Here is a 26,331-nt window from a genome sequence, read left to right as displayed (position 1 = left end):
ACGATCGAAACGCTTAATTATGTCTAGTTTTACGCTAAGTGTAACACCCTTATGAGCTCTTTTAGGCTTTTCCGATACCATAGAACTCATCTTGTAAATGGCTGCTCACAGGCACGTGTTTAAGCAATGCCGGCTAGAATGCAGTTCCGAATCCGGGGGAGAGTTGCTGCTCGGGGCACGCGCTGCCTTTTATCGCGCGCCGATTTTTTCGCGCGCTGATTTTTTTCCATAACAGTGAAAACACCCTCTGAAAGCGAAAACAGGGTACTAATGTAGGTCTTTTGTAACAGTGAGGTTTCGTAAAGCGATTGTTCGAAAAGCGGGGGACACCTGTATACATGAAGATCGTTAAGCTCGTCAGGAAGGCAGGTTCTGTTCTGGGGGTGGAACTGGATTCCCTGGTGGTTGTGTCTGAGGGGAGGATGCTGCAAAAGCTACACAGCATTATGGACAATCCATCTCACCCCTCCATGACATACTGGACAAAGAGGAACACCTTTAGTAACAGGCTGATTCCACCGAACGCCACAGGTGATCCTTTCTTCCTGTTGCTATAAGACTCTGCAACTCCTCCTTCAGTATATAAGTGTATGGTTTCATTGTACATCTGTATTTTTCACTATTACTTTTTAATGCACATTTTGCATTTTTTCACATATGAATGCTTCCATTTTGCATTACTTTGCAACAATAATTTCCTTTGGCATAAATAAAGTGTTGTCTTATCTTAAAATGGTTCCGCTCCCATGAACTGTCCATAGCAGCATCACAGATGTAGCTGATTCTCCGGTGTTATATAGCAGAACAAGGGGAGGGAATAGTCCTAAATTACTGATATTATAAGATAAGGTATACTGAAGCATATGAGATACTGTAGCATTATAGAAGCACAGGAAAAAGAGATACAGCACAGCTTCAGGAATAGCAGGCAACAGATATTGTGTTCCTGAAAAAGGATAAGGTACACTAGTCTTACTGAAAAATTGGCTGTATCAACTAAGTGATTTTATAGTTTTACTGAAACTACAAAGTAAAGGAAACAGTAATCTTATTTAAACAGCATGGGTAAAGGATTACATTTCTGAAATAGCAGGTAACAGATGTTATGGTGTTAGTGAAACATCAGGATATTATAGTGCTACTGAAACAATAAGACGAGAGGTATTATTGAGTTGCTGTAACATCAGAGCAAGTGATACTACAGTCTCACAGAACAGTTGAAAGGAAGCTAAAAATCTTACTGAAGTAGTGGTGAAAGGAGTACAGTAATGATCATGAAACAGCAGGTGAAATAAAATACAGTTAATCAGCAGGGTAAAGGATCAATACTGTCAATGAAACAACAGGGTGCAACTAGCATAACAGGTTAAAGGATATTAAAAAGTGATAATGAAACACTGAGCAAGGAATACTTTGGTGTTACTACAAGGCCACAGTATTGTTATTCCAATTTTATGATACAACAAGGCATGTTACATGATTGTTATTGATATACCACAGTAAGAGCTAATCTGGTGCTGCAGAAAGCAGCTGTGGTTCTGAAGTATTGTTGCTCTCAGATAATGATCTGTTAAACACTCTCAGGTAGTGACATAAATCAGGTATCCTTACCTGAACTTGCACTTGATGTGCTGGCATCCTCAGGTCTGCAAAATAAAAATTAAATCAAAATATGAGAATATATTCACTTAACATTCATTACTCTCAATATCAAAGATTCAACAAGAAAGCACAATGGGGCTGCAATCTCCAATGTCTGTATATCTCTCAGAGCAGTAAAGAAACACATTCCAATAAATATTTTTACCTTGTTGGGCTGAGCTGTCGGTGAGGAGAAGGCATGAAGTTACAGCAAAGGAGGCTGAAGTACCGTATGCTACTGGCAACATAGACACACAATTTTAAATCTGTATAGTGACTCACTCATAGACAGGATTACTAGCTGGCACAGTTTTTCCCCAGCTCAGGTCAAGGGACAGCATTTGATGTTCCTATGTTTAATATGTAACACTTTTAACTCCAACTCTCAACAGAACAAAAATTATCAATTACAAATTTAAGGCACAGATGCTAGAAATCTTGAACAATACACACAAAATGCTGGGAGAACTCAACAAATCAGGCAGCATCTATGGAGGAAAATAATTTAAACCTCTTCTCTGAGCCAGAGATGACTAGCGTTGCTGCTTTGAACTGTTGCGCTAAACAAACACAAGGTTTAACTAATGCAGGGACAAGAACAGAGAAGAGAAATATTAATTGTGTTTTCTTTCCACAGATGCTGCCTGATCTGCTGAGTGTTTCCAGCGTCTTATGCTATGATTTTGGATTTCCAGCATCTGCAGAAATGTGTATTCCTCATTCATGTAGAAACATAATGAACAGATGAATCACCATTCAGTATCTGGGTCCTATCTGTCATTCCAGAGGATCCCCATGGTTTCTTGCCTATCGTAAGTACAAGCTCTACGGGCACAGGAATTTCGATTGAACTTTTATCTCTAGATCTTTTGAGGGGCGAGTCTCAAATGTTTACTGCTTTTGTGTGAAAGCTGATTTCCCTGCTGGATGGTTTGAGCTTGGATGTTAGCATTTTGGTTCAAATTGAGCTTAGCCTGGTCTGCAAACCAGACTCAGCTGCTCATCATCTTTGCCTGCCTGCACTTAATTAGACAGGACTTGGAAGGGCAATCATACTGGGCCTTGAAACCTAGAGAAGGCTAGGTCTTGGGCTATGTGCCACTGAGGTCTCTCCCTTGTCGCACCTGACAGCCTTTGACCAGAAACAATCCCGGAATCTTTATATAAAAGTTTTTAATCAGATGTCTTAAGAGAGACTTAAATAACTATTAATCTATTTTAATTACAAAGCTAATAACTAAAATACTTTCAAACAACTTGAACTGATAAAAGCATAAGTAATGTGTCTTTTTTCTCCTCTTTCAAGGCCATTCAAATTAATACGACATAATTCCTATGGCAGGTATGGCTAGCATAGAATTGGGCAGGCAATTTCCTCAGCATAATGCAGCGACTCCTCACAAGACTTGGTTCCACCATTGGACCTGAGGGATACAGCCTGGATCTTACATAGGAGTAACAGGACACTGGCCATGTCAATCTAGCCACGATCTTGTACTTAAGTGGTCCAAACAGGTACAAGCTTACATCATATGCCCTTTGCATCTTGACACTGATATGGAGATAAGAAAGCATGATTTTCTTTAACTTATCTTCCATGTTCAAACTATAAAATCCCTTTCGGGAAATGGTTCTCCACATATATTTTCATCTCTGTAAAAAGTGCTTAAATCCAAGTTTTAGAACATGCACAATTTGGACACTTTATTAGATACTTAATAAAGTGGCCACTGAATGTATGCTTGTAGTCCTCTGCTGCTGTAGCCAATCCACTTTAAGGTTTGACGTGTTGTGTTCAGAGATGCTTTTCTACACACCATTGTTGTAACGTGTGGTTATTTGAGTTACTGTTGCCTTGCTGTCAGCTTAAACCAGTCTGACCATTCTTCTCTGACCTCTCTCAGTAACAAGGCGTTTTCATCCACAAACTGATCGCTCTCTGGATGTCTCTTTGTTTTTCACACCATTCCCTTCAAACGCCAGAGACCACTGAGTGTGAAAATCCCAGTGTTCTGTTAGGGGTAACAGAAAGCTGGCCATGTCAATTTAAATCTTTTAATCAGAATGCGACATGCCACATTGAAGCAATGTGTCCTCATAACTTTACCTTCCAAGCATAATACCATTCTGTTAGTCTGCACACTTCAAGGTCCTGAAAATGTAATGCCCAGACATGGTACTCCAATGTAGCCAGGATCGTGTACTTCAGTGGTCCAGACAGGTACAAGCTTACATCACCCGCAGTACCTGAGGTACTCAAACCAGTCCCTCTGGCATGAACAATCATTCCACAGACATAGTCACTTACAGTAGATCACATTTCTTCCACATTCTGATGTTCAGCGCGAACAACAACTGAACAACTTGACCATGTCTGCAGGTTTTTATGCACTGAGTTGCTGCCACATGATTGGCTGATTAGATATTTGCATTAACGACCAGCTGTAATAAAGTGGCAGCTGAGTGTAGAGCACTACAGCACAATGCAGGCTGTTCAGCCCAGGATATTGTGCCTACCTCTTAACATAATCTAAGATCAATCTTACATAACCCCCCAATTTTCTTTCTAAGAAAAATGTCTTTCTAAGAGTCTCTCAAATGCTGTTAATGTATCTGCACCCCATCACCCCTGGCAGAGCATTTCAAGCACCCATCACTCTCAGTGTAAAAATCCTTTCTCTGACATCTCCCCGATACATTCCTCCAATCACCTTAAAATTTCACTCCCTGGTAATAGTCGTTTCCACCTTAGGAAAAAGGCTATGGCTACCCACTCGATCAGAATAACAGAATCAGGTTTAATATCACTGGCAAATGTCGTGAGATTTGTTAACTTTGCAGCAGCAGTACATTGCAATACAGAATAGAAAAAAACTGAATTACAGTAAATATATATATAATAAAATAGTTAAATTAAATATGTAGTGCAAGAATAGAAATAAAAAAGTAGTAAGGTAGTGTTCATGTGTTGCATGTCCATTTTGAAATCGGATGGCAGAGGGGAAAAAACTGTTCTTGAAGCGTTGAGTGTGGGTCTTTATGCTTCTGATGGTGGCAATGAGAACAAGGCATGACCTGGATGATGGGGGTCCTTAATGATGAACACTGCCTTTTTGAGGCATCACTCCTTGAAGATGACCTGGATACTACGGAAGCTAGTGCCCTTGATAGATCTGACTAAGTTTACAACTCCTTTCAGCTTACATACTTCAATCCTGTGCAGTAGACACCCATCCCACCAACAGACAGTGATGCAGCCAGTCTCCATGGTACATCTAAAGAAATTTCCAAGTGTTTTTGGTGATATACCAAATTTCCTCAAACTCTTAATGAAATATACCTGCTATCAATGCCTTCTTTGTAGCTGCATTGATATGTTGGGTCCAGGTTAGATCCTCAGAGATATTGACACCCAGGAGCTTGTAATTGCTCACTCTTTCCATTTCTGATCTCTCTGAGAGGACTGGTATAGGTTCCCTCGTCTTACTCTTTCTGAAGTCCACAATCAGTTCTTTGGTCTTGCTGATGCTGAGTATAAGGTTGTTACTGTGACACCACTCAACTAGTTGATATATCTCGCTCCTGTACGCTCTCCCGTCACCATCTGAAATTCTGCCAACAATGGTAGTATCGTCAGCAAATCTATAGATGGCATTTGAGTTGTACCTAGCCACACAGTCATGGGTGTAGAGAGAGTAGGGCAGTGGGCTAAGCGCACATCCCTGAGGTGCGTCAGTGTTGATTGTCAGTGAGGTGGAGATGTTACTTCCGATCTGCACAGGTTGCAGTCTTCCGGTTAGGAAGTTGAGGATCCAGTTGCTGAGGAAGGTACATAGGCCTAGGTTCTGAAGCTTTTTGATCAGAACTGTAGGAATGATGGTGTTAAACTCTGAGATACAGTCAATAAACAGCATCCTGCCCTAGGTATTTGTATTGATCAGGTGATCCAAGGCCAAGTGAAGAGCCAACATGATTGCATCCGCTGTTGATCTATTGTGGCGATAGGCAAATTGAAGTGCGTCCAGATCCTTGCTGAGACAGGAGTTAATTCCAGCCATAAGCAACCTCTGACTTGTGCCCTTTATCATCTTGTACACTTCTGTCAAGTTGATTCTCATCTTCCATCATTCTAAAGAGAAAAGCCCTAGCTTGCTTAAGTTATCCTCATAGGACATGCTCTCTAATCCTGCTCCTCTACACCATCGCTAAAGCTTCTACATCTTTCCTATAATGAGGCAACCAGACCGAAACACAATAGTCCAAGCGTAGTCTAACCAGTGCCTTATAGAGCTGCAACATTGTGGCTCTTGAACTCAATCCCCCTGACTAATGAAGGCCAACACTCCATACACATTCTTAACAACCCCATCAACTTGCACGGCAACTTTGAAGGATCTGTGGACATGGACCCCAAGATCTCTCTGTTCCTCCACACTCTAAGAGTTGTGAAGGAACAGAGGATACAAGAAAAACTGTAAGTTTTGTTTATATCCAAGGCTCCGTGCTTTGCATGTTTTCATCCTGCTGGTTCAAACCTCTTGCATACTGACTGCTTCTGATCATAACTATTGTGGTAACCCTAGGTGATGTGCATCTCCAGATTTAGTTATGCATCTAGAACACATCCTTGGTATACCAATGGTGAGCTCAGTACATACCTGTATATGTAGCTTTCACTATGTCTTCTCTGGGCCTCACTGGTTTCTGTAGGCTACGATCAGCCATTCTAAAGTGGATCTCTCAGTTGCTGGTGATTTTGCTTTGAGTTTGATGAGAGATGGATGTCTTCCACAGGACAAAAGCAGCAAGGCAATGTAGTGCAAGTCTTACACATATATAGATATATATTTTATTTATGGTTACACACCAGCTGCAGACAGTGTGCTTGATGAATCCTTCTGGATAATTACCGAATGTGTATAGTCCTTTATGGGAAGACATCCAGAGCCACAAACCTACGTGCTTGTTCACTCTGACAAACATCAACACAGGATATGCTGACATAACTACCCGTTTGAGCATGCACACAGTTTAGTCACCTGCATTTCTGTGTACTGTAAGCTATTGCTAAAGTCTTCAAAGGATACTAGAAGGACTATGAGATAGACAACTTGAATTTGTGCCTAATTAAACAAGTACTGTGAAAGCATGGCTATCGGGCTCACAGGATACCAGATACAGATGCCCACTGCCGCCCAACAGGACACCCTGAATTTCCAGAGATGCCTCATCCCTCAGTGAGGATCTTCACCCTCTGTGTGCCCAACGTATGGGGTTAATGGCCATTTGCAAGCTGCATTTCTGCAGAATACCACCTCCACTCTCTTTCCTCTGTGTTGTTCCTCTGCTAGTGCTGATGATTCTGCTGGTCATTTAGGTGAACTATAACAGAACAAAGGCAGTACACTGCTGATTGGGTAGATCAGAATTTCACAGCAGTGACCACATCAAAGACTAGAAATATAAACAAATTTTTAAAAAATGCATTATGTGTTCTTTATTGGTTCAGCTCAGGGTATTCACAAACAGGAGATGACACACATGTTCAAGGCCACAAGAAAACTATTTATTAGAACTAGCACAAATGCAATACAGAAAGAAATAAAAACAAATCTCTATAGAATAGCAGTACAGAAAGCAAAATAATGCGTATCATTCACTGGGCACGCCGATCTGGAGGGGGGCACAGATTCAAGAATTTTTCTCTCTCTCTCTCCCCCTAAGTCTAAGTCTAACTTTGGCTCCCTCAATGTGCTATTCCCTATCTCGGTACCAGCCGTGACCCAGCCTAGGACAAAAATCTCTTCCCTGCACAAAAAAAAACCCTTACACTGGTACTTTTCCATGCACTTGGTACCTGTACTTCCACAATGACCTCGCCTTCCCCGGAAGAATAGTTTTACAGCATTTCCCACAGTTTTGGCTGTAGACTTGTACTCCCTTAACCTTCTCACAACATTGCTGTGCACTTGTACTCTTGTCCTTTCCAAAGCAATCCCTCTCCAAGCTAACAGCATTTTGTCTTATAGACTTCAATTTTATTTTAGCATATACCAAGAAGGAATCACATTTAACTTTTTCCTTACAAGAAATTAGTCTCTTAAGTCACCTTTCATCACATATTCTCTAAACCAGGGCTCTTGCAGAAGCAACACCACTTACTGCTGTATCTGCTCACCAATCCCTTAGCATGCCAATGTTCTTATCTCAGTTTCATTATCTGATTTCCAGGGAACCCGGGAAGCCTGTGAACTTAAAATCCCACATTAATTTAGTCCTACTGATTTGTTAATGTGATAAGACTGTTAACTTGCCTATCTCAGTGGGGTTTGGTTAAATATGATCCCTACATGGTGAGTGCAATGGATGGGCAAAGAGACTGAAAAATTTGCTAAATCCTTTATTGTTTATGAAGGGAAATTCCCATAGCAGCTACACATTGTTTGCATCAGGAAATTCTTTCAACTGACATTCCAACATCCTTGGATTTTATCCTACAGTAAATCCTGACTAGAATGTGATGGCTTGGGTTGTGTTGTATAATTCAGAAATTTCTCAAGGCTCCCTATAGAGTACAGTCAAATGTTAACATCCCCCACAAAGCTTAACCTAAAAGCACTTTTCAGCATCAGAATCAGATTTAATATCCTAAAACACCAGCATATGTCATGAAATTTGTTAACTTTATGGCAGCAGTACAATGAAATACATGATAAATAAATATAGAGAAACAAGACAGAGTTACATTAAGTATATATTTGTCTATCAAATAGTTAAGTTAAAATAAGTTGTGCAAAATAACAGAAATAAAACGTAGTGAGGTAGTTTTCATGGGTTCAAAGTCAATTTAGGCAAGTAAACCCTCCAAGGGATGGCATTACAAACACACAAGAAGCACAAGACATTTAGGATGCCAGATATGGAAAGTCAAGAGCTTGGGCAAGAAATTGGCAACTGTAGTATCTTTACAGTGATCTGACCAACACAACTATGGATTTCTATTGAATGACCAAAAAATAACAATGAGAAATAGCAATAACTACTCATAGTATTGTAAGATATAGAAGCAGAATCAGGCCATTTGGGTTTTCACCAATCTGGCACTGATGCACAATGTAACTCCTTGTTCATTAGGATCCATGATGAGTGAGGCTCACGACCATGGTAGGGAAGTTACTGGAAAGAATACTTAGCGATAGGAATTATGAGCATTTGGAAAATCATGGCCTATATAGGGAAAGCCAACAAGGCTTTGGGCAAGTTATGTTACTAACTTGATTGAGTTTTTGAAGAGGTGACAAGGGTGATTGATGAAGGTAGAGCTGTAGATGTTGCCTATGTTGACTTTAGTAAGGCATTTGACAAGGTCCCCTCATGGGAGGCTCATCCAGAAGATTAAGATGCATGGGATCAATGGTGAAGTGGCTGGTTGTAATCAAAACTGGCTTGCCCATAGATGACAGAAGATGGTGATTGAAGGGGCTTATCCTAGCTGGAGGTCTGTGATTAGTGGAGTTCTGCAGGGACCTCTACTGTATGTGATGTATATAAATGACCTGGATGAATATATAGATGGGAGGCTTAGTAAGATTGGTGATTTTGTGGATAGTGTAGATGACTTATAAAGACTACAGTGGGATATAGATCAGTTGCAGGTACGGGTGGAGAAATGGCGATAGAGCTTAACTCAGTCAATTGTACAGTGACGCACCTTGGTAGGTTAAATGTAAAGAGACAGTACATGTACAGGTTAAATGTAAAGAGGCAGACCCCTAACTATGTTGATGAACGAAGAGATCTTGGGGTCCAAGTTCATAGCTTCCTGAAAGTGGCTACACAGGTTGATAGGATGGTTAAGAAGACATATGGCATGATTGTTTTTACTAGTCAAGGCACTGAGTTCAAAAGTCAGGAAGTTAGGTTGCAGCTTTATAAAAAATCTAGTTAGGCAACATTTGGAGTATTGCATTAAGTTCTGGTTGCCCATTATAGGAAGGCTTCGGAGAGGGTGAGAAATAGGTTTACCAGCATGCTGTCTGGATTAGAGAGCACGTGTTAAAACAAGAGGCTGGTCAAACTTGGGTTGCTTTCTCTCGAGTAACAGAGGCTGAAGGGAGAGCTGATAGAGGTTTATAAGATTATGAGAGGCATAAACAGAGTAGACAGGCTGTATGTTTTTCCCAGCATTGAAATGTCTAATACCAGAGTGCACAGATTTTAAGGTGAGAGGGGATAATTTTACACAGAGAGTGGTGGGCACCCTGGAATGTGCTGCCTGGGTGGTGGTAGAGGCAGATACTTTAGGGACTTTTAAGAGACGTTTATATAAGCTCTTCTCATTGCTACCACCAGGGAGGAGGTACAGGCGCCTGAAGGCTCACACTCAATGATTCAGGAATAGCTTCTTCCCTTCTCCCATCAGATTTCTGAATTGACATTGAACCAATGAACACTTCATCACTACAATGTTTTTCTCTTTTTATGCAACTTATTTAACCTTTATATATATATGTACATACTTACTGTAATTACAGATTTTATTATGTATTGCAATGTATTGCTGCTGTATAACAACAAATTTGATGACATATGCCAGTGATATTCAACTTGAATGTGAGGAAAATGGAGCATATGGTCTTCGTGTGGGCATAAAGGATAAGTTTAGCCGGCCATTTGATTACTAATTGGTTTGGCACAATATGTTAAGCTAAAGGGCTTGTCCCAGTGGGGTAGGTACTGTTCTATTTTCTGTGTTCTATGAGGATCCTAAACAATGTTTAAAGTTCAAAGTAAATTTATTATCAGAGTACATATATGTCACCATTTACAACCGTGGGATTCATTTTTTTTGCGGGTACATACAGTAAGTCCAAGAAACACAATAGAATTAATGAAAGACAGCACCCAATAGATTTGACAAACAACCACTGTGCAAATACAAAAGAATAAATAAACAAACAAATAAATAAGCAGTAAGTATTGAGACATGAGATGAAGAGTCCTTGAAAATGAATCCATAGGTTGTGGGAACATTTCAGTGATAGAGCGAGTGAAGTTGAATGAAGTTAACGACTCGGGTTCAAGAGCCATATCGTTGAGGAGTAGTAACTTGTGAACCTGGTAGTGTGGGTCCTGAGGTTCTTGTATCTTCTTCCTGATGGCAGCAGTGAGAAGAGACCATGGCCTGGATAGTGCGGGCCTTGATGATGGATGCTGCTTTCCTGCAACAGTGCTTCATGTAGATGTGCTCAATGGTAGAGAGGGCGTTACCCATGATGGACTGGGCCATATCCACTACTTTTTGTGGGATTTTCCTTTCAAGGGCATTGGTGTTTCCATATCAGAATGAATTACAACTAGTCAACATGCTCTCCACCATACGTCTATAGAAGTTTGTCAAAGTTTTAGATGTCATACCGAATCTTCACAAATTTCTAAGGAAGTAGAGGTGTTACTGTGCTTTCTTCGCAGTGACACTTACATGCTGGGCCCAGGGAAGATCCTCTGAAAGGATAGCACCAAGGAATTTAAAGTTCCTGGCCCTCTCCACCTCTGAGCTCTTCCTATATTTTGGGAGCCACCTCATAGACAGGCTAGATATCAATGCCAAGGTCTACTACTGCATCTAAAATGTGCAATCAGGGACAAAGATTGCAGGTGCAGTACCAAGCTGTTGGTCTTCTACGCACTAGTGATACTTGTACGCTTCAGGGTCATGGTTAATCTTCACGCGGCAGCTCAATGCACTGGTGATGCACCATCAACACTCTCTGAAAAATCCTACAAATCTACCACCAGGGCACATAGACCAATGTCTTCCTTCCTCTCCCAGCCTTGACATCTCCAGCATTCAGTCTCAGGTTAACAAAGAACATAGAAGAGAACAGCGGATTTACAAGCCCTATTGTCTGCAATATTATGCCGAACTATTGAAACAATGAATTAAAAGCCTACTAAACTAATTCCTTCTGCCAACACATGTCCATATCCCTCCATTTTCTGCACATTCATATGCCCATCAAAGAGTCTCTTAGAATCCTCTATTGTATTTGCCTCCACTAACACAATATTCAGCACATTTCAGGCACCTAGCACTCTGTAAAAAAAAACTTGCCCTGTACCTCTCCTTTGAACTTAATCTTTTCATCTTAAATGCATGCTGTGTAGTGTTAGACATTTTAACTCTGGGGAAAAAGAAACTGGGTGTGTACTCTATCTATGCCCCTCATAATTGTAAACTTCTATCAGAACCTCCCTCAGCCTCCACTGCTTCAGAGAGAACAAGCCATGTTTATCCAATATCTCCTTGTAGCACATGCCTTCTAATCCAGGCAGCATCCTGGTAAACCTCCTCTGCACCATCTCCAAAGACTCCATGTCCTTCCTATAATGGGGCAACTAGAATTGAATGTTATACCTCAGATGTGGCCTAACCAGAGTTTCATAAAGCTGAAACATAATTTCCTGACGTTTGAACACAATGCATTGACAATGCATGCTATACAAGTTCAAGTTTAATTATCATTCAACCATACATGAATGCCCATGACACAAGAGGTACTACAGATGCTGGAAATCTACAGCAATATACACAATGTCCTGGAGGAGCTCAGCAGGTCAGGCAGCATCTATGGATGGGACTAAACAGTCGATGTTTCAGGCTGAGACCCTTCATCAGGACTGGAGAGGAAGCGAGAAGAAGTCAAAATAAGATGGTGGGGGAAGGGGAGGAAGAAGTACAAGGTGGCAGGTGATAGGTGAAACAGGGAGAGGGGCAAGGGTGAAGTAAAGACCTGTAAAGTTGATTACATGTATTCAAGGATACTCATGAATACATCCAAACGAAATAGTGTTCCTCCAGGGCCAAGGCGCAAAATGCAATACCAACAGCCATGCACAGCACAAGGCACATATAGCACATACAAGTTGCAGTAAGCACACAAAAAAAAAATAGCCCAAGTGCCTGATGATGTGGATTTAATATTTCAGTAATATTGTAAATATATTGTTTGATAGCTATGTAAACCATTCTTTGTTGTTTACATAATACTTTGTATACTAGTTGTATCATATAGTATACTGTGTATGTAGTTGAGATACATTCTATATTGAGTTGGACTTTATAGTTAAGCAGGGAACAGTGTTGTGTATTTAATATTTCAGTAATATTTGAGTAATATTGTAAAGATATTGTTTAATTAAGCATTCTGTGCTGTTTACATAATGCACTGCAAATTACCTGTAAAAGTACGTAAATGGCATACGTCATCACGCCACCACGTGATACATGCGCACCTCGCTTAAAGTAAACACGAAGTTAGACTCGTATTTTGGAGTCCTATGTTTTCCCTTCAAGTAGCTGGATGTTTTGGAGTTACAAAACATAACACCTGAGTTTATGGACATTGTTAGCAAGACGAAGCTTGCACAGTTGGCAGACGAACGCAATCCAGCTTGTCTTCCACCAAATGAACCCTGGAGGGCAGAACCGACAGGAGGGGCCAGACACATTCCAGCATGGATGCAGTGCCACATTTCCTCTGGTGTCACCTCTCCTGGCCAACGGCAACAGGTGACACTGCATTGCGGCATGAGGCCTAGTCCACACCTCAACTGAGGTCACACAGCTTCGACACCACCGGCCTTGCCAATAAACCAGTGACCCGGACTTACAGCATTCTACATCACCAATGTACAAAAGGGTCTTGCGATCACAAGAAAAACGTCCAAGACAATCACTCACTGTGAGACTGCACACCACCTTTGTACACTGAATGATGCCTTTCTGTAGCAGGTAGTGGGCTACACCAAATTCACCTTCTCCTCTAACGAGCAACTCATTGATGAGGTAGACCTGCAGTTCTTCAAGTTTTTAATGTCCAGCAGTGTCTTGCAAAAAACTGTCTAAAAAAAGACAGTAACACCTTTGGATAACCCCGTAGAGGCCATTCTGGTCATGCGTACTGCCAGCTTACTGAAAGCCTTCACTCCTTTTTATTACCCCATCAATATGTGTAGTCACTTTCAGGGACTCGAAGGTCCCTCTGTACATCAATATTATTAAGGGTCCATTCAAATTTAAGCTCAAATATATCCAGTGAGTGGGTCACATCTTATGCTTGCTTGCTAGTAGATTCTCAAAGTGAGTACTCTTCTCTGCACTCCATCAGAACAAGCAAGTTCCAGCAGGGCAGAGTAAGTGCTTCAAGCATGTCCTTTAAGCTTCCTTGAAATGATATAATACCTCAATGATTCAAGGAACTTCTTTCAAATCAGCTCAAACGGCAAAAAAACATCAAGCTCGGCACTGAGTACCTCCAAGGGGGGTGGGGGCAGGTAGAGCACAGGCCGTGGAAAGAATGTTCAATAATCCAGTCATACCCACCCAGCTCCACTATGCCAGCTGTGCTAGACCTCAAACAAAATGAATCAACCACACAGAAATTAGTGGAAGCAAATCCTCCAAGGGTCTGGCAAAGGAGAAGAATAACTTCAACAACAAATGCACCACAGCACAACCTGATTAACTGTACTCTCAGCCTTCCTTTCCCTTGCTGCATCTCACAAAAAGAACTTTCACTTATACAATAAGCTACCCTTGCAGAATGATCATGGTTGTAACCATTATAGGATAACAGGACTGTCAATTACTCCACAATAAGGTCATACACAATACTTGATAAAGGTAAATTAATGGGACAGATCTTTCAGTGAAGTGTTGAAATTTCCCTACTTAGTCATAAAGTTCAAAATTTTAGTAGCTGTGTGCATAAGTATGGAAGACCTGATAATTGTTTTATCTTCTTACAACTATGAACTAAGAGTGTAGAGCTGTGGTCATTCCTGAGTATTTGTGCTGAGCAGTCCACTTGAGTAACCTGTACCATACTGGAGCATTCACACAGTAGCACGTTGGTAGTACGAGCAAGTTGGTCAGCTTCCATTAGGATAGGTTAAAAAGAAGAGTCTCTTGCTGGAGTTATACACTATTGTCGGCACATTGTCAGAAGATATGAAGTTTTGTGCAAACATCGCAGTGTTTCCTGCCTAACTTTAGGATTCCTGCATGTACCTACACAAGCCAGAAGTCCCGAACCTGTTGACCGCTCTTTACACCAGTTTTTGTGACTGCACTCTCAACACTGCTGCCCTTGTGGAATCCAGCGAGGAATACAAAGCTGCAGAAATTCACAGCAACTGACTTCTGGAACACAACCTACATCGGTGCACACATATGCCTGAATGAAGATGAATGGCTTCTAGGGACAAAGGTATGCTATGTTCAATTTTTTTTAGTTAATTCACCATAAGGGTTTTTGTATTTTAAGAAACAATGAAATGCCGACAATTCACTTTCTGACTTTTGGAAATTCTGGTAGTTGAGTATCTGTGTTACTAGTAATGTACGCCATACTCAGGGCCTAGTTAAGATAGTCATAGTCATACTTTATTAATCCCGGGGGAAATTGGTTTTCGTTACAGTTGCTCCATAAATAATAAATAGTAATAGAACCATAAATAGTTAAATAGTAATCTGTAAAGTATGCCAGTAAATTATGAAATAAGTCCAGGACCAGCCTATTGGCTCAGGATGTCTGACCTTCCAAGGGAGGAGTTGTAAAGTTTGATGGCCACAGGCAGGAATGACTTCCTATGACGCTCAGTGCTGCATCTCGGTGGAATGAGTCTCTGGCTGAATGTACTCCTGTGCCCACCCAGTACATTATGTAGTGGATGGGAGACATTGACCAAGATGGCATGCAACTTAGACAGCATCCTCTTTTCAGGCACCACCGTGAGAGAGTCCAGTTTCATCCCCACAACATCACTGGCCTTACGAATGAGTTCGTTGATTCTGTTGGTGTCTGCCACCCTCAGCCTGCTGCCCCAGCACACAACAGCAAACATGATAGCACTGGCCACCACAGACTCGTAGAACATCCTCAGCATTATCTGGCAGATGTTAAAGGACCTCAGTCTCCTCAGGAAATAGAGACAGCTCTGACCCTTCTTGCAGACAGCCTCAGTGTTCTTTGACCAGTCCAGTTTATTGTCAATTCGTATCCCCAGGTATTTGTAATCCTCCACCATGTCCACACTGACCCCCTGGATGGAAACAGGGGTCACCTGTACCTTAGCTCTCCTCAGGTCCCTTTGCACTCACCAGGCACTGATACCTGGGCTCTCTGCCCACATACCAGGGACCTGCTTCTTCCATTCACTCATTCAGATCCCAGCTCCTACTGTACCCTTAAACTCAACTAATTTTGCTTCAGATGATCTTTTTACAAGAACTATGACTTTGTCTCCTGTGCTGTCATTAAACTTACAGGTTCAAGGATTCAACGTACATTTATTATCAAAGTATGTGTAGCCCCCCCGGCCACCCTCAGGGTCGCTCGGCTCGCTGTCGTGTAGGGAAACAGCCTTGGCCCCGGCAAACTGGGTAATTAGTTTGTGTGGATGCTGTGTGAGGTACCCCACCCCGCCCAAATAACAGACAATACACCAGATGCAATTAAATGATTTACAGTTTATAGATATTACTGGAACTATATAATTAAAAGAGAATAAAATATAAAAGGAAAATAAAAGGCGCCACACTTATCAAAGTTCAGTCTCTTCATGCACAAAAAAAACCCGTTGGAGCTCAAGGACCTTCTTCTTCACCCTGCGACCCCCTCGGACCACCTCGACCGGCCGCCTGGGACCAACAACGGTGGTCAACCAGACGCTCCACATGAATCCGTCTCTGTCTCCGTCTCCTTGCCGAACGTCCCGCTCAGGGTCCGACCCCATTAGCGGACTCACAGCACCTCGTCCATCCTCTGTCTCGCTCTCCCCCCTTCTCCCCCAAAACCCCGCGCATACAGTATCTTCAAATACACCAACACCATAACAACTATCCCAATTGGTTAATAGCACTCTCTTATCAGACCCTAAAGCAAAAACAAACTGTTAGCGCAAACTTTCTCAGTGTTTAACACAACAAAGCCGCATTCCCCAGATTAACATAACAAAGACGCCATTTTAATTAGCCTCCGCAGTAACATAAAAATCGAAACCCCCTTACATATGTTTGCAGTGTACAACCCTGAGATTTGTCTTTCCCACAGCCACGAAACAAAAGAAAACCATGGAACCTGCTCAAAGAAAAGCATCAAACCCCATCCCCTCCCATATAAAAAAAAATCACGCAAATGGCAAAAAAAATGAAGGAAAAACACAGAATATAAAACACCAACCCACAAAGTCATCATTGAAAGAGTCCAGACATATTCAGTTCAGCTAAATCTAGTGCTGTGCCACTACGATCAAAATTGCGCAAAATAGCAACAACAAAAACGGAGTGACCACGAACCATAAAACATGAGCTACAGAGTCCAATCCACAAACTGTGTCGATTCAACCTTGCCCAAGACATAGGTGCCTCGCACCATCCTCAGGGGGAGATGGAGAGGGAGGGGGAGAGGGAGAGGGAGAGGGAGACTGTCACATGCAGACACCTTCCTATAGCAGCAGTGAGCGAAAGGCAGGTAGACGGCACCAAACACCCGCACGCCTTTCGCTCTCACCTCAATTATTTCAATCTTCCTCGAAGCTTTAGTCGGTGAGATTGGAGAGAAATGGAGTTGATCATTGGCTCGTGCCCAGTCTCTTGGCTTCTTAGTCTCCAGGTCGCAACTTTGCTTGCAACCTCACCGAAAACCCTCAAGAATAGCAAAGCAGCAAATTGCTCAGATGGCCCGAAAACACACCACCAAAATGTAGATCCCAGGCTCTAACAGTAGCAGAATCAGATTGGAAAGAAAAAGATGATGTAAAAGAAGTTAAAGAAGTAGTTTCGTTAACCATCTGAAAGAAGTCGCCCCTGGTTGCGTTGTTCAAGATTCACGATTGTTTCATTGAATATTTATTATTCCGTTGTTACATCTTTAAAAAAAGTGATTAAAAAAGGTGGTAGGAGCATTAATATCCAATACTGTGGTCCAGAAAATATACTAACTTGGCACCAGCAAAGTCCTGAGCATGCCAGATTTATAGAGTTTTATTATTTAACATCAAGCCATTACGAAACATGAACTTTAACAGCTAGTTTTGCCAGAGACAAAGATTATCCTTTCATGAAAACCTTTAACATCAAGTATACGGCTGGGATACGTTCTGCATCCTCTCTGTGTGACAGAGTATAAAGGTGAAGGGTCCTGATGCAGTATAGGATCTCACAGATGAGCTGCTAGCTGCCTTCAGGTTTCTGTTTTGGGACCCGGGTAAGTACCAACTTTGTTCTGAGATTTGTGGCAAATAGGGACAGATTGTTGCTGACCACAAATCCAGGCCATTCTGCTTCAATAACATCGATTGAACAATTAGCATTGTTAGAACTTCTTAAATAATAGCACTGAGTAGAACAGCATATAATGCTGTGGGATCTTATAAAGCACAGTGTGGACATAAAGTGGATGAGCACAGATAGAATAGAAAGTTTATCACACGGTCTGAGATCAGGGATTTCTGGTTAATCAATGACAATGTAATAGCTGGAACTATTGTTGACTCTGTTAAATCACATAGCGATTGATCAATTCTTATCATTCCAAGTGCACGCTTTAATAACCAAGTATTTGCCAGTTACATAATAATATATTGCCACATTATTGGTAATAGACTGATATTATTGCAGATTCACTCAGTCAAACATTGTATGTTCAAACCATCACACATTAATATAATGAGACAATTAGGGTTTCAGTAACACAGCACTATTTTTGTATTCTTATGAACTGAACTAATCACAAAGAAAGGGGTTAAGAGCATTGTGGGCTCAGTTAAAGATTAACCGACTCCTTTCAAAGTGTCATTCACACAAAGGAGCCTATTAAGTGACATATTTGTACAATCAGCTAACACTTTAAAGTTAAATCCAATCTCTTCCATAGTAATTCCTCTTGTTCTTTATTGATTAACTTGTTCAAACCCATAATGATCAAAACTGTGAATTAAACACCTGTAAGAAAACAAACTGTTGGGATATCACTGTCAACAATTAGTTGGCTTTGCCCTTAAATGAAGAATCAATCAGCCTGAAATAATAAATGTCTCCTGTTCCACGAGATGAAGCTTCACAAGCTCCCCTGCTTCCAGGTCTGTATAATGCAGGCTACCAATTCCCCTGAATTCTTAATTCCACCAAAAGAAGCTGTTGATTTGGGGTTATGGTTGAGGACAGCAATAGTGCTTCAGTAAAAACTCTAACCTCAGCCTAGAGGCTACAGAGATGGTGGATAAAGAGTACGAGAGAGGCATTCAGAAATACAGCACAGAAACAGACTCTTCCGCCCACCAAGAACTCTTATGTTCAGAATCAGTATCAGATTTAATATCACCGGCATTTGTCCTGAAATTTGTTAACTTTACGGCAGCGGTACAATGAAATACAGGGTAAATAAATATATAGAAAAAAACTGAGTAACATTAAGTAACATATGTTTATTAAATAGTGAAGTTAAAATAAGTTGTGCAAAATAACAGAAATAAAAACGTGGTGAGGTAGCGTTCATGGGTTCAATGTCCATTTAGAAATCGGATGGCAGAGGGGAAGTTGTTGTTCCTAAGTCATTGAGTGTGTTCCTTCAGGCTTCTGTACCTCCTTCCCGATGGTAACAATGTGAAGAGGGCATGTCCTGGGTGGTGGGGATCCATAATGATTCGCACCGCCTTCCTACGGCACCGCTCTTTGAAGCTGTGTTGGATACTACAGAGGCAGGTACTCATGATAGAGCTGACTAATTTTACAAGTTTCTGCAACTTATTTCCATCTTGTGCAAGTAGCCCCCCTCCCCACCGTTCCAGACAGTACACATAAGAATACTGGAAAGATGCTGATGTAACAGCTCCATTGAAGAAAGGAATGAAACACAAAACTGGAAACAAAAGGCTAGTTAGCCGAACATCTGTCATTGGGAATAAAAGATGGAAAGGGAAATTACATTGACAAATTTGTAATATTTCTTCGTGGAAGCACCACACAGTGAAAAGGGGAAAGCAGCAGATCTATTTCCAAGAAACATTCAATCAGGTGCCACTTAATAGGGCAATACATAAGATACGAGCACACAGCTTTGGAGATAATGTTTTAGAATGAAGAGGGGATTGAAGTCCCAAGCCCTTTGTCTCAACAATACACACCGTTTAACTGTGATGTGTAAGAAGCTGCCAGACAGAGGAAAAGCTATCCATTTTGGAGGGAAAAATAAAAAGTCAGATTACGGAGTGAGACCACAAAATGTTGCAGTACATAAGGATCCTGGGATCCCAGTACATAATCACAAAGGCATTTAAGACTGTAAAGCGAGTTATTAGGGCCGCTAATGGAATGTTGGCCTTTATTGCTGGTGGCGTGGAGTATAAAAGTTGGGAAGTTCTGATGCTACTTTACTGGGGGCTGATGAGATCACAGTTGGAGTACTGTATACAGTTTTGGTCTCCAGAGGATATACGTAATTGCACTTCAGGGAAGGGTCACAGGGCTGATTCCTTAAGATGAACTGGGTATGAAAAGAGGTTAAGTCTATATTCATTGGAGTTTAGAAGAGTGAGAGGTGATCTGACTGAATATTTAAGATGGAGATTAACAGAGTGGTTGCTGAGAGACAGACACAAAATGCCAGAGGAACTCGGCAGGTCAGGCAGCGCCTATGGAGAGGAATAAACAGCCGGCAATTTGGGCCAAAACCTTTCATCAGGACTGGAAAGGAAGGGGGAAGAAGGCAGAATAAGAAAGTGGGGGGAGGGGAAGGAATACAAGTTAGAAGGTGATAGGTAAAACAGATGAGATGGATGGTAGGTGAGTGCAGGAGAGGGAATGAAGTGAGAAACTGGGAGGTGATAGGTAGGAAAGGTAATGGACTGAAGAAGGAATAATCTGATAGGAGAGGAGAATGGACCGTGGGAGAAAGGGAAGGAGGAGGGGCAACTTTGAGAGATGATGAGTAGGTATGAAAAAGGGAAGGGGGTAAGAAGGGAGCCAGAATGGGGAATGGAAAAAGAGTGAGAGGGAGAAATAACTGCAAGTTACAGAAATTGATGTTCATGCTATCAGGATGGAGACAACTCAGATGAAATGTGAGCTGTTGCTCCTCCAACTTGACCTCATATGGGCAGTAGAAGAAACCATGGACTAACATGTTGGAAGGGGAATGGGCAGCGGAATTAAAATAGCTGGCGACCAGGAACTCCTGCTTTCTTCAGATGGAGTGAGGTGCTTGACAAACAGATCCCCCAATCTACGTTGGGTTTCACATTTACATTAATTGCATAAACATGTTTGGTCATTTCATACATACAACAACCAATATTACACAAAAAGACTATGCGGTAATCCAAGGTGTCACTGAAAAGCGGCCTCGATCTATAGTTAATTGGGGTACAGTATCCCATTGAGGATGTGGGATTAATCCCACTCTTTGGCAGTGTTATAAAAGAAATAAAGAGCAAAAGGGAAAAATATGTTTTGATTAAACAGAAATACAAACCCTCCCTGTGATTATTTTCCCGTGCAGAACTTTAACTGTGTCTTAGTATCTAGTTTAAGGAGATACCAGTGTTTGTTCAATTTATGTTTTACAACATGCATGAAGTTTGCATTCCCAGTGGATTAATACTACCATTTCCCTTTGCCACAGAAAGCATAACATCTGAACAGCCTTGACATTGTTGGAGACCTTCTATCAATAAAAATAACAAATAGACAGAAGCTACGCATGTGTGAATAAAAAAAAGCTGAAAACACGAGTGAAAGATGGAACCAGATTGGTGGGAAGGTGGGGGGGGGGGAGTGGTATGATGATGGGCAGTTGGAACCAAGTGGAGTAGAGGGAGATGGGAAAGATGAACAAAGGGAGAAGAAACCAAGATGGACAGAGGAGTGTGTGGGAGGAGGTCACCAGTGGTGTGGGCTTCCATCTGCCCATTAGCACCTCTCACTTGGTTCTACCTATCACTGATTAGCTTCTATCCCACCACACCCCAGACAATCTCTTCCTCCACAGGTGCTACCTAACCCAAAAAGTTTACCCAGATTTCTGCTTTACATTCCAGATTCCAGCATCTGCAGCCTCTTGTCTTCAATTTATTTCTTCATTCACAGTTGGAGTTAAATTCTGTCGCCACATACAGAAACATGTTATGGGAAGGAATAAACCCCTCCCACAGGGGAAAGTTTTCATTTTAAGACCATAAGATATAGCAGTAGAATTAGGCCACTTGGCCCATCAAGTCTGCTCCACCGTTTCATCATGCCTGATCTATGTCTCTCTCAGCCCCAATCTCTTGCCATCTCCCCATATCCTTGCATGCTGTGACTAATCAAGAATCTATCAACCTCTGCCTTAAGCATATGTAATGATTTGGCTTCCACAGCTGCCTGTGGCAATGAATTCCACTCATTCACCACTCTCTGGCTAAAGAAATTCTTCTCATCTCCATTCCAAAAGGGTGCCCCTCTATTCTGAAGCTGTGTCCTCTGGTCCTGGATTCTCCAACCAGAGGAAACATTCTCTTTACATACACTCTATCGAGGCCTTTCAACATTCGATAGGTTTCAATTAGGTCACCCTTCATTCTTCTGAATTCCAGTAAATATAGGCCCAGAGCTATCAAATGCTCTTTATATGACAAGCCACAAACAAGAGAAAAATCTGCAGATGCTGGAAATGCCAGCAACACACACAAAATGCTGGAGGAACTCAGCAGGCCAGGCAGCATCTATGGAAAAAAGTAAAGTCGACGCTTCAGGCCAAAATCCCTCAGCAAGCCATTCAGTTTTTTTTGCCACTGAATAATAGATCAATTTTTTATGGTAGCTTCATAATCTTGCTAACTTTGTTGCTACTTTGGCTGATTTTTGATTGGGGCGGCCTGCAGAAAATGAACTGAATATTCGAGCTGAATTAAATATGCCTGGACTCTTTCAATTTTGTAATTTTTTGCTTTTTTTTGCCGTTTGGATGATCTTTTTTGCAGCGGGAAGGGGGAAGTTTGATGATTTTCCTTGAACAGGGACTATGGTTTCTTTGTTTTGTGGCTGTCCGTTGGAAAACTGAATTTCAGGGTTGTACACTGCATACACACTTAGATAATAAATATACTTTGAATCTTTGAACCTCCCTGTCGTGTTGTGAGAGTCTAAGTGAGCAGTTACAGGCAGGAACTCGTGGTAAATTTAAAGCCGGTTTCACAAAGAAAGAAGAGCAGACCATTTGGTCCAACTTAATTCATCCCTTCCTAGCATCATTGGTTTCTAGGTTCTCAAGGTTAGCTTCCAAGAAGCATTTATAATTTGTAAAACATTTTGACATTGTCAGCCGTAAATTCACAACTTCCTGTACGAAACCAGTTTCCCCTTGCCCCAGTCTCACAGTTTTAAGTTAAACTAATGGTCTCCATTCCCTCAAATGCCTTCAATATGATCACCATTCAGGCATCAGTTCACCTTAATAGCCTGGAGAAAAGCAATGTGACGAGACAGCCTGTCATATTACTTCAAAGCAATTGAATCCATTTGTTTTACCAACAAGGCAATAAAGATTTTCAAAGATGGCATCAGAATTAAACAATCACAGCCGTCAAGAGAGAATAGAGCAACACACATCAAAGTTGCTGGTGGGAGGGGGAGGGGGAGGGGGAGATCCAAAATGATAGGAGAAGACAGGAGGGGGAGGGATGGAGCCAAGAGCTGGACAGGTGATTGGCAAAGGGGATACGAGAGAATCATGGAACTCCTCTACTGTAAAGATGAAGCCACACTCAGGTTGGACGAACAACCCCTTATATTCCGTCTGGGTAGCCTCCATCCTGATGGCATGAACATTGACTTCTCTAACTTCCGCTAATGCCCCACCTCCCCCTCGTACCCCATCCATTATTTATTTATATACACACATTCTTTCTCTCTCTCTCTCCTTTTTCTCCCTCTGTCCCTCTGACTATACCCCTTGCCCATCCTCTAGGTTTCCCCTCCTCCCCCTTTTCCTTCTCCCTGGGCCTCCTGTCCCATGATCCTCTCATATCCCCTTTGCCAATCACCTGTCCAGCTCTTGGCTCCATCCCTCCATCACTTTCAAATCTCTTACTAACTTTTCCTTTAGTTAGTCCTGACGAAGGGTCTCGGCCTGAAACATCGACTGTACCTCTTCCTAGAGATGCTGCCTGGCCTGCTGCGTTCACCAGCAACTTTGATGTGTGTTGCTTGAATTTCCAGCATCTGCAGAATTCCTGTTGTTTGTAAGAGAGAATAGAGAGTTCTTTCTTCCTACCATTGGCCTTAGGAGAACAGATAATCAGGAGTTGCACGGACCATTCTGACCTCTAACACACGAACACCAACTACTATCATTTACAATCTCTCCCTTACAGAAAGATCTTGAAAAAGATGATTGCATGGGTTTAGCAGTGGTGAATGTGGGAAAATGAGGAACTTTGGAATACTCATCGCAGGTATTCTGGAGGTGGTTTCAAAAGTTTCAAAGGTACATTTAATGTCAGAGAAATGTATACAAGATACATCCTGAAATTCTTTTCCTTCGCAAACATCCATGAAGACAGAGGAATGCCCCAAAGAATAAATGACAGTTAAATGTTAGAACCCCAAAGACACCCTCCCAGCTCCCCCCTCCCACACGTAAGCAGCAGCAAAGCAACGATCCCTCTCCCCTACCAGCAAAAATAGCATCGGCACCCCCCCCCCAAGAGCACTCAAGCGTGCAGCAAAGCATCAACAGACTTGCAGTAGCCCAAAGACTACTTGTTCACTAGTAATTCAACAGACCATAGGCTCTTTCCCTCCCTAATAAGGGAAAAAAGAGGTGTCCCCAGTTCACACCATTGAAACCTTTGAAATTGAGGAACTTTGGAATACTCATCACAGGCATTCTAGAGGTGGTGACTGTATTATTAATAGCCGCACAGGATATTTGGAAGTCATTTGATTGCAGTTACCTGCTCTGTCTCACACGTGATACAATAGAACAGTCAGCAGTATAATCAATGCCCCAGCTGGTAAAGCTGCTGCTTCTTGGTTCCTTCAGCGAATAAAAATGAAGTCGAAACCTGGTAAATGAAGGCTCAAGATGTAGTCTGGAACTATTAAGCTCAGGAACAAAAGGCAGATAGTCCAGTGTAATAAGTGAGCGCTATATTGGTACAGGTGCTGTCTTCCCAATTGAGTTGATTTCAGAATCAGGCTTAATATCACTGGCACATGTTGTGAAATTTGTTGGTTTTGTGGCAGCAGTACAGTGCGATATATAATGATAGAAAAAAAAGTGAATTACACTAAGTATATCAGGCCGGCCGGTGGTGTAAAGGCATCAGCATTGGACTTTGAGGCGGAGGAGGCTGGGTTCGAATGTGGTCGGGTCCCAACCTGGGCAGCAGCAGTATCTGCGTGGAAGAAAGTCCTGGCGATCCACTTCCGTATCTTGCCACAGAAACCCTGTGGAGATCTACACTATCCATAGGGTCGGCATGAGCTGACGACGACTTGATGGCACTCAACAACAATGACATATAGTATACATATAAATATAAAATAGTTAAATTAACTAAGTAGTGCAAAAACAGAAATAAAAGTAGCGAGGTAGTGTTCATGGGTTCAACTGTTCCTGAACCGTAGGGCATGTGCCTTCAGGCTTCTGTACCTCCTCCCTGATGGTAGCCACGAGAACAAGGCACGACCTGGTTGATGGGGGTGCTTAATGATGGACGTCCCATTTTTGAGGCATCGCTCCTTGAGGATGTCCTGGACACTATGGAGATGCTATTGAGATGCCAAATTAAGACTCCAATTACCATGTTGGGTGACTGAAAAGGATCACTTTTCATAAAAGGCTGTGGAGTCATCTCTGGTAACAAACTCAGCATTCCTAATCCCAAGCTCTCATTTTCCAGTAAGATTCATAAGTCCGGGACTGATTAATTTTCCATTAGCCAGAAAGTGCTGGGCTTAGAACCAGCAATTGCTACTGTCAGCTAACTCAATACAGACTGCTAATCAAGCCACAGATCCATTTCGTATGTAACCAAGCTGAAATAGCAAGGGACCAAACCGCAGATGCTGTTGAATAAAATCTTCTGCAAGTGCCTGGAGCATCCAACAGGAAACCAGACAGGATAGGCCCAAACTTTTAGATTCCTTTCCTTCTGTGACATTTATTCCTGGACAACGGAGATACAAGAGATTGCAGATTCTGGAATTTGGTGCAACACAAAAAATGCTGGAGTAACTCAGTGTGTCAGGCAGCATCTGTGGATGGAAATGGCTTGATGAATAGGGAGAGTCCAGATTGGTATTGGTTTATTATTGACCAAAAAACAAAAGAGCTGATTGTGGATTATAGGAGGAACGGAGACAGACTCAGCCCGATCAACATCAGTATGTCTGCAATTGAGAGGGTGAGCAGTTTCAAGTTCCTCGATATACAGATCACTGAAGATCTCACCTGGACTGTACATTCCAGTTGTGTGGCAGAAAAGCACAACAGTGCCTTTTCCACCTCAGACGACTGAAGATGTTCGGCATGAGCCCCCACATCCTCAAGACCTTCTACAGTGGCACCACTGTGAGCATCCTGACTGGCTGTGTCACCACCTGGTACGGGAATTGCACCAGCCTTGATCGCTGGGCACTGC

At 41.9% G+C, this 26,331-nt stretch overlaps 1 protein-coding gene across 5 annotated transcripts in view; it reads right to left on the bottom strand.

The window, feature by feature from the left end:
• The window catches only part of dgkza (diacylglycerol kinase, zeta a), a 480,046-nt gene that overhangs the window by 61,225 nt on the left and 392,490 nt on the right, over positions 1 to 26,331 (bottom strand). For all 5 annotated transcript variants that reach the window (XM_072272235.1, XM_072272236.1, XM_072272233.1 and 2 more), the window contains one exon: positions 1,612 to 1,646. In XM_072272235.1, the coding sequence (XP_072128336.1) occupies positions 1,612 to 1,646 (35 nt within the window). The remainder of the gene's footprint in view (positions 1 to 1,611; positions 1,647 to 26,331) is intronic.

This window comes from Mobula birostris, chromosome 11, assembly GCF_030028105.1.
Source record: "Mobula birostris isolate sMobBir1 chromosome 11, sMobBir1.hap1, whole genome shotgun sequence".
NCBI lineage: Eukaryota > Metazoa > Chordata > Chondrichthyes > Myliobatiformes > Myliobatidae > Mobula > Mobula birostris.
Note: the sequence above shows the minus strand (reverse complement) of the source record. Positions and strands in the feature narration are given on the sequence as shown.